Source organism: Phaeoacremonium minimum, assembly GCF_000392275.1.
Source record: "Phaeoacremonium minimum UCRPA7 unplaced genomic scaffold PA7_03_scaffold_331, whole genome shotgun sequence".
In the NCBI taxonomy this organism is placed as follows: Eukaryota; Fungi; Ascomycota; class Sordariomycetes; order Togniniales; family Togniniaceae; genus Phaeoacremonium; species Phaeoacremonium minimum.
In genome coordinates this window covers 275,527-290,115 of record NW_006921235.1, presented here as the reverse complement: position 1 = coordinate 290,115, position 14,589 = coordinate 275,527, and the positions used below count along the sequence as shown (strand labels likewise).

The following is a 14,589-nucleotide window of genomic DNA, read 5'->3' as shown; positions in this document are numbered from 1 at the left end:
TCTTGATTAATCTCATCCGTCGCTCTGACTGCCAATCGGTCAAGACTGTTAGACCTTACGACATTGATGACAATCCTTCTAATCTTGATTCACATTGGCGTCGATGGGCCGAGGCTGAGGAGAAGAAACGCCTCGCTCTGTTGTGTTTCATGTGGGATACCCAACATGCCGTGCTCTTTTGCCAGAGCCTTTGCATGTCAGCATTTGAGTTGCGTCTTACAATGCCCTGCAGCCAAGCCCTCTGGGAAGCCCCTGACGCGAGTGAGTGGAAGCGTATTGGGCAAACCCAGCAACATCAACGTGAGCCGTTATTCCTTACGGCGCTCAAGTCTTACCTGACGCCAACCGGTCCACGCACAACACCGTTGAATGCCCTCTCGCGTATTCTCTTGCTTCATGGCCTCATGTCCATCTCATGGGACATGGAACGACGGGATCAAACTTCTTTGGGTGTCGTCAATTTTGTCGGCGGCAGTAATTGGCGCAACCGACTCTGTGATGCTTATGATCTATGGAAAGCCGACTTCGACACATATTGCATGGAGGTTGCTGTGAAGCAGCGGGCCGAATTGAACAATGCAATTGGAACAGGGCTAGAGGCCCAAGATGCCGCACACCGCGAGTTCACCACATTCGCCACGGCGTACAACGCAGTCTATCATGCGGCGCACGTTCTACTGAATGCTGAGTTCCTTGACATACAAATCTACGCTGGAGCGCGGCATATACTAGGTCGACCAGTACAACGTGCGGACTATCTACGGTCTGAACGTGTTGTTAAACGTTGGGCGGTGGTTGATAACTCCGAGTCGCCCGGCTTCATGGATGACACTGGCGGACCGAAGGCAGCAGGATCCGCAAGAGGGAATATGGCGGCGGCAAAGGCTGCCTGGCATGCTGCTTGTTTGCTTCATGATGCCTCGACGAATCTAGACGACTTCGATGCAATGGGACTGTTTCATGTGCCGTGGTGTTTATATCTCGCTACACTGACATCATGGGCTTTTCATCATGCACGTCCTGGGAGGTGGAATCGGGATAGCGAGGATGGGGGTAGTGAGATGGTGTGGGATGCGAGGAAAGAAATGGACGATCTCATATCGAGCATGGCAGGAACGAAACCTTGGAACTTAGTGCTGATGCAAGGAAGACGGCGTACTGGTGGCTTAGTATGGATCATGGCAAATGCTCTGAGCAAAGTGCGCTGGGGAATTGTGCATTCTGGCGTGATGGTATTGAGAGGCTTGGTGCCAGGACGATTGATCAACCAATATGAGACATCATAGAGCGAAAATGGATCTCTATTGTAGCATGGTGGTGCTTGAAAATCTCTGTCAATATGAGATCTAAAGCAGGGCAAAGCTGGCAAGCTCTCCTTGTATCGTACAAATATGGATGATTTAGTCTAACCTTTTGATCCTAAGACGACCCTGGAACCTGCAAAAATCCTCCATAGTACTCATCTAACCATGCCGCAGCCTCTTGCCCTGCTGTCGCCGCTGTCGAATCCCACCGTCTAACAGAGCCAACATACCCCTCAGGGCGGACATTCACGATTGCTACTTCGCCTGGCTTGAGACCGCCTAGCCACTTGCCTGTGCAGGTACTACCCCGCGTATCTAGTTCTGGGCAGTCGTCTAGATATATGGTCCAGGGACTCCTTGCTAGCAGAGGCGGTAGCGCAGAGATTTCGAATTCGGACTTGTCCGTCACAGCTAGGAAACGTGAATATGATATCAAGTGACAGGTTAAGGGAGACTTACTAATCAACGAGAAAGTAAACAACTGGCTTACGGCTGTGTACCGCTCTGGTCTCCTGAAAAGGTCTTCGGGAGCGGGAAGTCTCGGTTTCCGGACATATGATTCATATGCTGCCCCAGACAAGCGGCTGATTAGGGATGTCTGAGACGCTACGGCTTCACACAGGGACAGGAGGAACTGAGATTCGGTGGCGCCCATGATGTCCTGAATGAAGATGTATATCCGGAACTGGCCAAGCACGGGTATGTCAAGCTGGAGGTCTACGGGGTTTGCGTCGATATATCTCGACACCTTTGCAGGCGGCGGGTTGCATCCTGGCTTTGCGGCTCCTAATGCAAACTCTTCACCCTGATTGATGACATTTGCTGAGTATTCGACACCAACGCCGGAGATAAATCGCACATTTTTCTTAAAGTTATCTGCAAGTGCTGCGGCGTCACCGGCGGAAAATTGATTTGCATGCTCGTAGTCGAAGTCAATCAAGTCCTTGGCAATCTTGCGCCTCTCCTGTTCGTAGGTATCAAGTAGCGCGGGCCTCGCTAGACCTCGTACAGCAAGGTTAAGCTTCCACGCCAAGTTCCAGCTGTCGTGAATGCTGGTGTTCATGCCCTGAGCGGCTTTGGGAGAGTGAGTGTGACTGGCATCGCCAGCGATGAAGACGCGGAGCTTTGGGTCTGTGAATTTGGCAGCGACACGCTGTGCCACTTGATACCGCCCAAACCATTCGACGGTGCGCCATGCTATCCGATACGGATACAGGATCTGTGCGGCTCGCTGCATCACAAATGATTGCCCGAGGTTTTTAGATGATACTGTGGACTTCATCTCGATGTAAAAACGTGTCATGTTGCGCTCCCGTGGGATGATCAAAACGCTGCCGAACTCCTCTGAAAAGACAACGGACTTGCTCCAAATATCTGGGAAGTCGCTTTCTACCTCGCCATCTAGTACACCCCATACACTCGTCGCGTCGCTACCGGCAGCGTAGCTGTCGGGGATGGTCTTGCGAACTTTGGAATGAGCACCATCGCAGCCAACGAGATAAGAGGTCTGGAGTAATCTGTCGTCCTGCGTCACATTGAACTTCAGATTTACCAGGAGAGGGCCATCAACACCATCGCCAGGGGGTGAATATGAGTCGAACCGAGTACTGCGGCGTACCTCAACGCCGCGCTTGCGCAGGTCGTCGATAAAAGTCTTCTCGACCATTCCTTGGTGGCCGATCAGGATGAATGGTTCAAGGAGGTCCACAATGAAGGCCGGGTAGTGTACCTCGCGACCGACTCGTCGTGGCTCCTGACCGGTTAAGCCTCGCCATAGACATATGTCGAATACTTTGGTGCCGACCCGCAGCAAGTCATCAGCGAGGCGCATCATGCGCAGTGTCTCAATGGTCTTTGGTTGCATGCCATCAGCGCGGCCTGTGCTGGTTTGATCATGCCGCTCATCTACAATGACAGGACGGATGCCAAAGCGGGCCAGGTTGACGCTAGAATGCGTGTTAGCAAGGGCGCATAAGAGACGTGAAGAGTGCATCATGTTGCCGATGTTGTGGACTTACGCCAACATGAGGCCGGCAGGTCCCGCCCCGACGATGCATACATCGGAGGACTCAGCAGGTTGCTCCATTGGGCGGAGTAGAGTCAGCGGCTCTCCAGAGCCGTTTGTTGCCGTTGCTTCGACGCTGACGCCGGACGGCGGACCGTCCATGTCGACATCATGGCCGGCGGCACTCGGAGCCATACTGAAGCAGCGCAGACCAGGGGGCTCGGCGGTGTGGTGTGATCTGATTATATCCCAATCTATGAATGGATGGAGGGAGACTAATGTCAAATCCTTGTTTTAGTGCTCAGTGACTATGAAGACGTGAGAGACAGTGTCTTTCCGGTCATAGACATGCTATTTCCCACCGTCTAGGGCCTCCTTTTTCACCACGACGGTAAGTGGAAGTTGTTGAAGCCCTTGATCACCAGAATGGCGCCACTCCGTCTCACGTTGCCCATTTTGTCGAACGGTCTCGGCCGCTTCTAGCCACCCCACCCTTGAATGTGCTGATTTCTGGGTCTATTCACCAGCCACAGCCCACCTACTTGGAGGCTAAAATCTCTGTGGCTGTGCAGCCAACCTCAATGGTGGGAGTGTGGCTGGTGAAAATCGAATGATCAGGTTTGCTTCCTAAAATTGATAACGATAAAGCCTACCAAACTATGAAAACTCCACTTCTCCTTATCAGCGCAGATAAATGGCAATGTGCTGTAGATACCAGTGTACTGTAGCTTGCTACCTTACCTCAGCTCGGTGCTCGGCATACCACTTAATGATCGGTAAGTTTGCCCGACACGCTGGTGGGGATTGCCCATCGATGGGGTCCGATTGCGCTGCACTGGACACGATAATTACAACATCGTAGTGATTCATTGTGAAGAGCCAACTTACTGTGTGTTACTCGACTGTTGTACAGCTCATTTAGCGAGGAGGGAAAGGACCTAGTAAACAAGTTTCTTCACACAATCATCCTTCGAACTCAAGCAAACGTACCAAGGTAGCAACTGAGAGGCTCCCAGTGGAAGAATGGCGTTGCTGTGGCAGGATGTCGTGGCTCAGAAGCGTGGCGCTCAAGCATCCGCTATAGAATCATTTGCACATCTGAAGATGGTATGATCACTAGATGCTAGGCTGGTAGCATGGGCCCCGGTCATTGATATTTCATCCCAGGATTCGGAAGATGCGGCTCTACTCGATATTGACGACGCCGAGACTTTGGCGCAGATCATAACCAAGGGCAGCGTCACTGCTAAGAAAGTCACACAAGCGTATATCGCAAGGTAGGCATTTCAGAAGTACCCTGCCTGAGTTCACGAGGTATAATATACCGTTGCATAGTGAGCTAATAGACGTTGATATCAGGGCAATTGAAGCACATCGTCAGGTACTGCAAGTTCAATATCAATTTTGCCGGTGAATTTGCACACTGACGTTCCAGACCAACTGGTTAGCATCTCGGACTGACAGGGCATTACTATTACTGAGTAGCTTGCAGTTTGACAGAAATTCTGTTTACGGATGCAGAGGAGCAGGCGCGTGATTTGGATAAGCTTGCTCAAAATAGCGGCTCTGAGGGACCCCTGTACGGCGTGCCCATGACCTTGAAGGATCAATTCAATGTTGCCGGCTACGATACAACCATCGGCTATGTTGGGCGTGCCTTGGCTCCTGCTACAGAGGATGCCACTCTCGTCAAAATGCTCAAGTCTCTTGGTGCAGTAATTTTGGCGAAGACGAACTTACCCCAGAGTATCATGGTGAGTTGGGTCTTCCGTCATCGAAACCAATCGCCGAAACCGTTGATGTTTATGGGGATATCGTCTAGTGGAGCGAGACCGAGAATCCTCTTTGGGGACTGACAACGAACCCCGTGAATGCTCGCTACACCCCTGGCGGATCAACCGGAGGCGAGTCGGCCTTGCTCGCGCTAAAGGGAAGCATGGTTGGCTGGGGTACGGATATAGGTGGTAGTATCCGAGCTCCAGCCCACATGATGGGTATCTATGGATTCAAGCCAAGCGTCCGTCATCTCCCCATGATACCCGAGTCTACGCCTTGGAACTAACATTTTCTTACAAGAGCGCTCGTCTTCCATACCATGGAGTTCCAGTCTCTACAGAGGGTCAGGAACATGTCCCCTCCTCGATCGGACCGCTTGCGCGCAGCCTTTCTTCCATACATGCTGTTACGAAGTCACTAGTCGATGCTGAACCGTGGACGCATGATGCTCGCTGTGCTCCGATACCATGGCGAGGGGATACGTACCAGACTTACCTATCTAAGGTCTTGACAATCGGTGTTCTTTTTGATGACGGCGTTGTGCGTCCGCACCCTCCGATTACCCGGGTTCTTCAGCAAACCATTTCTCTTCTCAAAGCAGCCGGGCACACTATCGTTCCGTGGGATCCATCCCTGCACGCTGAGTGTATCGCAGTCATGGATGCCTTTTACACGGCTGACGGTGGCGAGGACATTCGCCGCGCCGTCGCAGCAGGCGGCGAGCCCTTCATCCCGCATGTTGAAAAGTTGGTCAACCGTGGTGAACCAATCAGCGTCTTTGAGTATTGGCAACTCAACCGCCAGAAATGGGCTCTACAGCAGGCATATTTAGAAAAGTGGAAGAGTGTTCAGCCAGCAGTCGACGTCATTATCATGCCGCCAATGCCTCACACAAGTGTGCCTCATAATGGGTGCCGATGGGTTGGATATACGAAGGTTTGGAATTTACTAGACTACTCAGCACTCGTATTGCCGGCTGGAAGAGTGGATAGTAGGGATGCTGGCACAGAGTGGGATTTCAAGAGTAGGAACGAGATGGATGAATGGAATGCCAAACTATGGAACGAGAACAAAGAAGATATGATTCGTTTAGGCTTGCCGGTAGGAGTACAAATCATTGGACGGAAATTAGAGGAAGAGAAAGTTCTTGCAGTTGGCAAAGTGGTCGATGATTTAATCAAGAATAGTACCAGTAATTGAGATCACTTACCCAACAAGGTGGGCGGGGAAATGATGGTATCACAAATAAACATAAGTTATAAATTTATTCAAACTTTTGCCTTCGTCTCTTCTAACATCTTCATGACCTCTTCTGGAGTTGCAGGCATGATTGCTCCCTCGGGTGCTGGATTCTTGCTCTTGAAGTAATCGCACATCTCTCCCATTGTCATCCATTCAACACCTTCATGGCTATTTATGTATTCGATAAGACTGTCGACAGCAGTATAAACGAGTGCCCTAAAAGGAGAAAATCGATTGAGACTTACCGTTCGTGCATTAGGACAACATGTGGTCTGCCAGAAACATCTGGATGAATGGTCATCGGGAAGATGAACTCATCGTATTCGCGGTAGAAATAGTCGAAATGATCTCTCCAAATATCCTCGATATCCCTGGTCGCCGGGTTAGTGAAGAGAAACATCAAGTCTATAGACGTGCGACAAACCTAGGATTGACCCAGCCATGTGAGTTTGCTGAGTTCTTCATGAACATCATGGGCGGTAAGTCGTCGATGTACCAACTTCCAGGGATCTCTACCAAGCCTGTTTCCTTGCCCTTGACCAGAGGCTTCATCCAGGTCTCGGCCTTCTTGCTGTAGTCAATCTTGGTCCAAGTGTCACCAGTGCGCAGCCAGTACATCTCGCAGTCGTGATGTAGCATGCTATGATCGTACTCGATGCCGTACTTGAGCATCAGCTCGGTACCCTCCTCGCTGGTCTCCCACCACGGAGCGACGCTGCCGCGCGGAGGCTTCCCACAGAAATCGGTCAGCAACCGGAAGGTTTTGTCCAGCACATCATGCTGCTGCTCGATAGTCATATCAACGGGATTCTCGTGGCTATAACCGTGGAGCCCAATTTCATGGCCGGCATCCCGAACCATTGCGCACTCTTCTGGGAAGGTCTCCAGAGAATGACCGGGAATAAACCACGATGCCTTAATATTATATTTGTCAAAGAGCTTTAGCACACGTCGCGTTCCCAGAGTGCCGGCGAACAAGCCTCGACTGATGTCGCTACCGCTGTCCTCGCCTCCGTACGAGCCGAGCCAGCCCGCAACGGCGTCGATGTCGACTCCATATCTAAACCGTCATAATCAGTGATCGACACCCCAGACGACATTGTATAGCACGAAAACCCTTACATACCCGACGAGAACCTTCTTCTTGCCCATTCTGCAAGTAGCAAGGGAAGCGATGAGTTGATATCTTATCTGTCGGGAACACTAGATAAGCAGCTATCACAGTGGATGTGATCACACGGCGCTTGGGTCAATTGTTCACAGGCAAGTGAGTTAAGAAATAAAGAGAGCAAAATAGGTGCAAAAGCTTAGATAGACATGCAAAAAGGAGGGGCTCGTGAGAGCTTCAAGCTGCTATCTGAAGAAAAGGTCAATCTCCCCTAGTGAAGAGAAGATAATCAATCCATGGCTCTCCTGCACCCCACTAACAGAGACAGGGCCAGCTGCCGTACGTCATGGCACAACCCCTCACTCTTTCCCCCTAAACTCTCCAATTGAGGGCTGCCAGCTAATCATCTGGTGCGACTGCTCTCGTACTGCTGCGGCTTCCGATGGACGGATGGGAGAGCATTGGCGGCATGTCCCATCCCGAGAGCGCATTTCCAAGAGATAAGCTGGCCCCTCGGCGTCGGAACTCGCCATCTAGACTAAGATCTACACTTCGCTGGAGACTCAAGATTACACTAATCTATGTATGTAATGTATATGTACATGTACATGCGGGGCCTGGTAAGAACTCCCTATGTAGGTGCCCAGTAGTCTCCATGATTAGTAGCGGGACAACCTGGCCCCAAGGATAACAGCGCTGCAAGGCCTATTCTACCTAGTGAAGCTGGGTTGACTGGAGCATGTAGGTAGAGAATAGTTCATCAACGGAATCTTCAAGCCAACCGAGGAGACAGAAGGGGAAAGGTAGCCCATCCCACCTTTGCTGAGACGTCCTGACACCGTAGTGCTGTAACCAATGGTGGTTAACACGTTCTTAGCGTTCGTTATGGGTATTGACGCACTCGTGAGTGGGGAGGCCCCCGCCTGTGTAAGTGCAACTGACCGGACTGTCACCACCTCAGCTCCCACTCCGTGCTTTTGCCCAACCATTTGGCAAGCTGAGATTTGCCTGCTGCAACGAATGTGTATTATGTAAACTATTCTCATCGAGCTACACTGATGCCAACATCTTGACCTCCAAGTACCGTTTTGCCCTGTTTAATTTCTGCTATTCCTCTTATCGGCACCTGCACCACAACAGCAGGGCTCGGCGATTAAGCAACCAAAACACACATTGCACAGGCATGAGCAAGGTATGCCGGCCATATAGCCATAAAAGCTCAATACTTTGCTACATGGTTAACAATATAAACAGTTTTCGCTCAAGGGCCGGGTGGCCGTCATCACAGGAGGGGCACGTGGCTGTGGGCTTGCATTCGCTCAGGGGCTCGCAGAGGCTGGCGCGGATATCGCCATCTTCGATATGATCGAGCCAGCTTCGGGATTCCACACAATATCTAAGGACTTTGGTGTACAAACAAAGTCTTATCACGTCGATGTAACCTCCACGAGTAGCCTTGCCTCGGGGTTCGCGTCAGTCAAGGCAGACTTCGATGGCAAGTTGGACATCTTGGTAGCCTGCGCGGGTGTAAATAAGAATGTCGAGTTTCTTGACACCACCGAGGAAGACTATGACAAGCTGTTTGCAGTCAATGGCAGAGGCGTTTTCTTCGCGGCGCAGCTGGCTGCAAAGGCTATGATCGAGAACGGCACGAAGGTCGGCAGTATCATCCTCGTTGCGAGCATCGCAAGTCACATGGCAATCAGATCCCAAAGATCATCTGCTTATTGCGGCACCAAGGGTGCTGTCAGAGCAATGGTGGCACCGATCGCAGCTGAAATGAACAAGTACGGTATTAGGGTGAACTCGATTAGTCCGGGATATGTCCGCACAGAAATGACGGCCCCGTTCCCTCATCTCATGGAAGGATGGAAAGACGAGATAATGAACGGGAGGGTAGCTGAGCCAGACGATATCAAAGGCGCCTGTGTGTTCCTGGCTAGTGATGCTAGCAGCTACTGCACTGGGTCAGATATTCGTGTGGATGGTGGTGTAACTATGTGGTAGCATTCTAATACTAATTGACACCGATGTGAAACTAATGTAAGTCGCTCTTGACTTGAACACCTGATCTAACATGTCCTGCTCCCCCTGGCACCGTCTCCCGGATTGCAAAAAAGAGCAACACCTTCTGTGGCTATACAAAGTATCTCCACTTTGGGTCCTTGTCGCCGCCCTGCAACTGACTAGTATCAACATCCTCGGCCCTTAGTGAGACACCCTGCTCTTGGTTTTTGAGGCGGTTCTGTCGTCTCATCCACAGACCCATCCACAGTGTGAAGCAGATGCACGTGAAGTTGCAGCACGCCGTAGCAATTAGCGTCGGTGCATATCTAGGTGCATATTGCGTTCGGAATGTGGACGCGCTCAATATGCCACCAAGATTTCCGAGTCCGACCAAGAGTCCTGTGGTAGCAGCCCTCGAGTTCTCGCTGAGATTGTTGTTATTGTGCCAAGAATGAACCAAGCAACTCGGTATGTAAGCACCTCCTGCGAGGAGAAATGTTGCAAAATAAGCCACGCCCTTATTTGCTTGCGCGTCAATGCCGACGAGAATGAGCAAACCTGTCATCGACAACGTGAGGCTGCCAATAATGTGAAACGTGCGTTCTCGGTTTCGGTCTGAGCTGAAGGTAACGCACAATAGAATGAGGAATCCGACAACATTTGGAGGCACCGTCAGGAGGTTCGTAACAACTACGCTGTAGCCTAGTCTCTGCAAGACGAGCGGCAGAAAGTTGGCTGTCGTGGAGAATGCAACAGGATATGTGAACGAGATGATGCACCACAATATAAACTTCCAATCGTGCCATGTCCGGAAGCACTCCCGGAGGCTGAACTCTTCGCCAACTTTTCGAGAACCGTCACGCAACGCCCGATGCTTTGCGGCCTCTCGCTCAGCCTCAGTGAGAAACCAAGCAGTTTGAGGACTGGCTGGAAGCCACCAGAAGGCCGCTATTCCAAAGATGACAGTTAAGCCGCCTGGAACAATCGTATCTTAGCACCCTCTTGTATGATTGATAGCTGGATTCAAATGATTTACCTTCGATGATGAAGAGCCATTGCCATCCTTTGATGTGAGACTCAATCTGGAAGACACCGAATGAGATCAGCCCAGAGAAGGCTCCAGCGAGAAGAGCGCTGCCAAAGAAGAGCGCAATTCTAAAGCCAAGTTCTCCACGAGTGTAAAAGAGAGTGAGATAGAATACAGCACCAGCGAAAAAGCCGGCCTCAAGACCACTGGCGGAATTTAGTTACACGGATCCCACAAAAAGCTTCTCAGGACTTACCCTAGAATCAACCGAATTACAAGCATGCCTGCAAAGTTCTTACAGGCTGTCTGGATAAGAGCCATGGCACCCCATCCAACCATGAGTGTAGGAAGTACGACTCGACCCGAGAATTTCTTTGTGAGCATGTTCAAGGGGAGATCGCAAAGGCCGTTTGGGATATAGAATAACAATATCAATAATGAATACTGTTCACCGACGAAGTGCATGTCTTTGCCCATACCATCAGTTTGAGCATTACCCAAATTGCTCTAAAGTTCTGTTAACCAAGTGTATGACAGATCGGTTATAAGCGTTCACTAACTCGGTCGACAGCATTGAAAAAGTACATGACACTCAAGAACGGGAGTAGCCACACATCCATCTTCCTGACTTTTTGTTTTGTAAGCAGCTGAATATAATTGCTGAGAGAGAATTTCTTACCGTAAGCCTTTTCAACCGCCTTGTCGAACATGAGTTGAGACCCTTCCCCAGCCTCAGAAGCTGTAGAGCCAACTCGTTTGTTATCATCCTGAACTGCTTTCTCCATAATGTCCATGTCTACTTCTAGGTCTCGATATGCTGGATAAGGAATGACAGGTGAATGTAAGGGGTTTTTTTAAAAGAGAAAGCGGCTCTTTTTAGTATTTATGAACTCAAATCTTGGACGACAAACCAAAATGCATTGGTTGACCTTTGGCAACCCGGGATTGCGGCACTGTGATAAGACTTCCATTTACAACTGCAGGTGATTACCAAGAAACAAGCGCTATCTGCCCCGCAAACAAGTTGTATAGCGCTCCTGATTAATGATAGTGGCGTAATGAGGTTAAGCATACATACACTAACGAAACCCGCTAAATTGACACGATAAGAAGAGGAAGGGAGCGTGGGGATCCGTCGAGATATTCCTCGTGTCGGTCCAACATTGTCGAAAGTGGGGAAGACTTAGCCGGTGAATCTTTACGAAATGTTGAAACACCTTTTGACAAAGACATCGGCCAGCAAAGCATGAGACTCATGTTGTGTAATTAGGTAATGTCGCTATTTGCGGAGGAAGAGAATCGGCGTACGTGAATGTAGGAAAAGACCCAGGGCTGGTGCGTGGTTGGAGTATGTTGCAAAGCCACTTGTCATCAATTTCCTATGAGAACTATTTGCTACATGAGCACTGTTAATTGTGCTTTAAATACATGGTCAAGCAACTGAGACTTGAGGAGTTTGCATCGCGTGATCCAGTGCTTTCTCCAGACCTTGTTTGTATTTTTGTGCTCTACCGTAGGACTCCGCATATGAGGAAGACACTGCCTGTTCTACTGTGATTGGAGGGAACTTGCCTTCCTCATCAGCAGCCTTGCAGCTTGGAATGCATTCCACGAGGTAGTCCGGGTTGCCTGAGATGAAGACCGGAATAGAGTACCTCTCTTTGCCTGATTTGTTGATCACGCGATGTATATTACTCTTGTACTTTTCATTTGTCCACCGTGCCATAAGATTGCCAAGATTCACAACATAGGCACCTTTGGTCGGCTCAACCTGTTCCTTAGTTCAGAAGGAGCCCTGACTTAATGGTGGACTGACTTACATCGAACCAGGAATTAGTCTTCTTGTCCCACACCTGAAGCCCGTCGACGTTGTCTTGAAGCAACAACGTGATTGCTCCAAAATCTGTGTGGGCCCCGATGCCTCGTGTGAGCTTTTCGTCGCAATCGGCGGGTTGGCTAGGATAATGAAGAAGACGCATGGTTGCTACAGCTCCATCCATGAATTTTCCGAAGTACTCCTCTTCAAGATCGAGGGATAGAGCAATAGCCTTCAGAAGATCTGCCGCCAATTTTAGTGTGGCATTATAATACTCCATAGTGCCATCCTTGAAGTCTTGAAGCTCCGATGCCAGAGCCTCTGGCCACTGGTTTGGCCCACTGTTGAGTTTCTTATTCACAAAATAGGGGTGGCTTGTGGGAATATCTGCGCCAATGTAGAAACCTTCCTTCAACTCCGGCTGAGTGCCTTCTTCGAGAATTTGGGATCGTAACATCTCATAACCACGATTCCAAGTGTTATTATCCTTGGAACATTTCTGCTTTGCCTCTAAAGGAAGATTGAAGAACTTCTTAGTGCACGACATGACATTTTCCTGGAGAGTCAGGGGAACAGAGTGACCGGTGATCTGGAAGAATCCATTATAGAGGCATTGTTCGCGGACCTGATCCACTATCGCCTTCTTTTGGGCCGGATCACTCGAATAGAACCCTGAATCGATAGTCAGCAACACATACATCCATGTAATGTGTTTTATCTGATAAGTCGACTGATTGCTTACCCGAAAAGTCAATGATAGGTACAGCAGTCTCCGCCATGGTGATCTTCTCTCATCAGGGGCTCAGAATTGATAAGCACAAGTACAACAGTTATAGTTCTAGGGTATGGCTCAAACACGGTTTGCGGTTTAGTATTCAGGCTGGTCAACTGGCTGAGCCCAAGGCGAAAGCAGAAACACACGGTCAGGAGCCTAATATGGAATCATTCATAACACAAACAAAACACAGGTAGCGTAGAATGAGAGTGGGGAAGACATTTGGCCTTATCACTGTTTGCCCCCCTCCCCACCTACTCATTACTAGCAATGCTCATTAGGTGTCACTAGTGTGCGATTCCGAATGAAGTCCGGATAGATTAAACACCTTGGTGAGGCGCATAATGCCACCAATTAATGGAGCATATAATAATGCCTTGTATGAGAAAACTCCGCAGCTCATCGGCAAGAAGCATTGGATATCGTTAGATTTTTGAAATATCTGAAGACGCTGGCAAGGCTTCGGCTACCATGCCGCATGGCAGTTACCACGGGATGACACCGTATTCCCCGGAAACTTTTCCAACATCAGCATATCGATTACCTCAAATTATTGCTGCAATTCTCTCTCCTCCGACTCCTGGATCTACGGCACCTCGTTGTCGTAACATGTTCGGGTCTTCTGCAAAGCCTGTAGCAACGAGACCTGGATCAGCCCCAAAGACCAAGATACCATCATTTTGCAATTTGACCCAGTGGTGAATAACCAGCATGTTTCCAGCTGCATTGCCGGTCCTGTACTCAATTGATAGGGGAGCATAGTACTTGCTGCTTGGGTCAGAGGCATAGCTTAGGGAGCCGGTGCTTGAAGAGATAAAAACTAGTCGAGGTGTTTTGCCCGCTAGAATGGATGCACGAAGTAATGGCAAGCAAGCCTCTGTGACACTAATTGCTCCAATCACATTGGTGCTGAAGATCTCACGAGCGATGACTCGTGGTTCACCACGCCGGAAGATACCTGCGTTTTTTACGAGCACATCAACCCGTCCGTGAATCGATGTAATAGATGCGATAGCGGCATCGACGGATGCATCAGAGACAACATCTATCTCAACAGGCTCAACGGTTCCTCTAACTATTCACAACGAACGTAAAGTTCTCGCGGCTGTTTCACCAATATTTCTATCTCGACAACCGAGTGAAACATGATATCCAGGGGATTCGAGGAGGATCCTTGCTGTTTCGTAGCCAATTCCTCAGTTAGCACCTGATTATTAGCTGATTTAGCAATCCGGCAGGCGAGTTTACTCTTTTACACTTGATACCTGTGATAAGTCCTATAATCTTGGTAGTCATGTCTAATTTTTGTGGTAAGGCGGCTATATTCATAGCTCGCCAGCACAAGAACTGTCTGCTTTCTGAACTACCCACCACTTGTAGCCTATTTAACAACAGGCTCTAAGAACTATTTTCATGGAGTTAAGGGATTCAAGCGGAGTAAGTATTAATTATCCCGACCAAGAAAGCCATAATGATGTGGACTACTGGAACTCTGATGATTTCGTCGGCGCTCGGTGGTCTTTTAATCG

General features: G+C 49.6%; 4 protein-coding genes across 4 annotated transcripts; 1 reads left to right on the top strand and 3 right to left on the bottom strand.

Annotated features, from left to right (window-relative positions):
- Window positions 1-1,864: 1,864 nt before the first annotated feature.
- On the bottom strand, window positions 1,865-3,390 carry UCRPA7_4301 (putative fad binding domain-containing protein; the record flags this gene model as incomplete). Its single annotated transcript, XM_007916835.1, has 3 exons — window positions 1,865-1,871; window positions 1,925-3,250; window positions 3,323-3,390. 3 exons carry the CDS (start codon window positions 3,388-3,390, stop codon window positions 1,865-1,867), a joined length of 1,401 nt encoding a protein of 466 aa, XP_007915026.1.
- Window positions 3,391-6,353: 2,963 nt separating this feature from the next.
- UCRPA7_4300 (putative polysaccharide deacetylase family protein) lies at window positions 6,354-7,479 on the bottom strand (the record flags this gene model as incomplete). The annotated part of the gene is made up of 4 exons (XM_007916836.1): window positions 6,354-6,516; window positions 6,573-6,698; window positions 6,752-7,387; window positions 7,454-7,479. 4 exons carry the CDS (start codon window positions 7,477-7,479, stop codon window positions 6,354-6,356), a joined length of 951 nt encoding a protein of 316 aa, XP_007915027.1.
- An 811-nt stretch (window positions 7,480-8,290) lies between these two features.
- UCRPA7_4299 (putative short-chain dehydrogenase reductase sdr protein) lies at window positions 8,291-9,442 on the top strand (the record flags this gene model as incomplete). The annotated part of the gene is made up of 2 exons (XM_007916859.1): window positions 8,291-8,338; window positions 8,690-9,442. The coding sequence occupies 2 exons, from the start codon at window positions 8,291-8,293 to the stop codon at window positions 9,440-9,442; spliced, it is 801 nt and encodes a 266-aa protein (XP_007915050.1).
- A 2,459-nt stretch (window positions 9,443-11,901) lies between these two features.
- On the bottom strand, window positions 11,902-13,064 carry UCRPA7_4298 (putative 2og-fe oxygenase protein; the record flags this gene model as incomplete). Its single annotated transcript, XM_007916852.1, has 3 exons — window positions 11,902-12,240; window positions 12,290-12,957; window positions 13,028-13,064. 3 exons carry the CDS (start codon window positions 13,062-13,064, stop codon window positions 11,902-11,904), a joined length of 1,044 nt encoding a protein of 347 aa, XP_007915043.1.
- Between the last annotated feature and the right edge of the window lie 1,525 nt (window positions 13,065-14,589).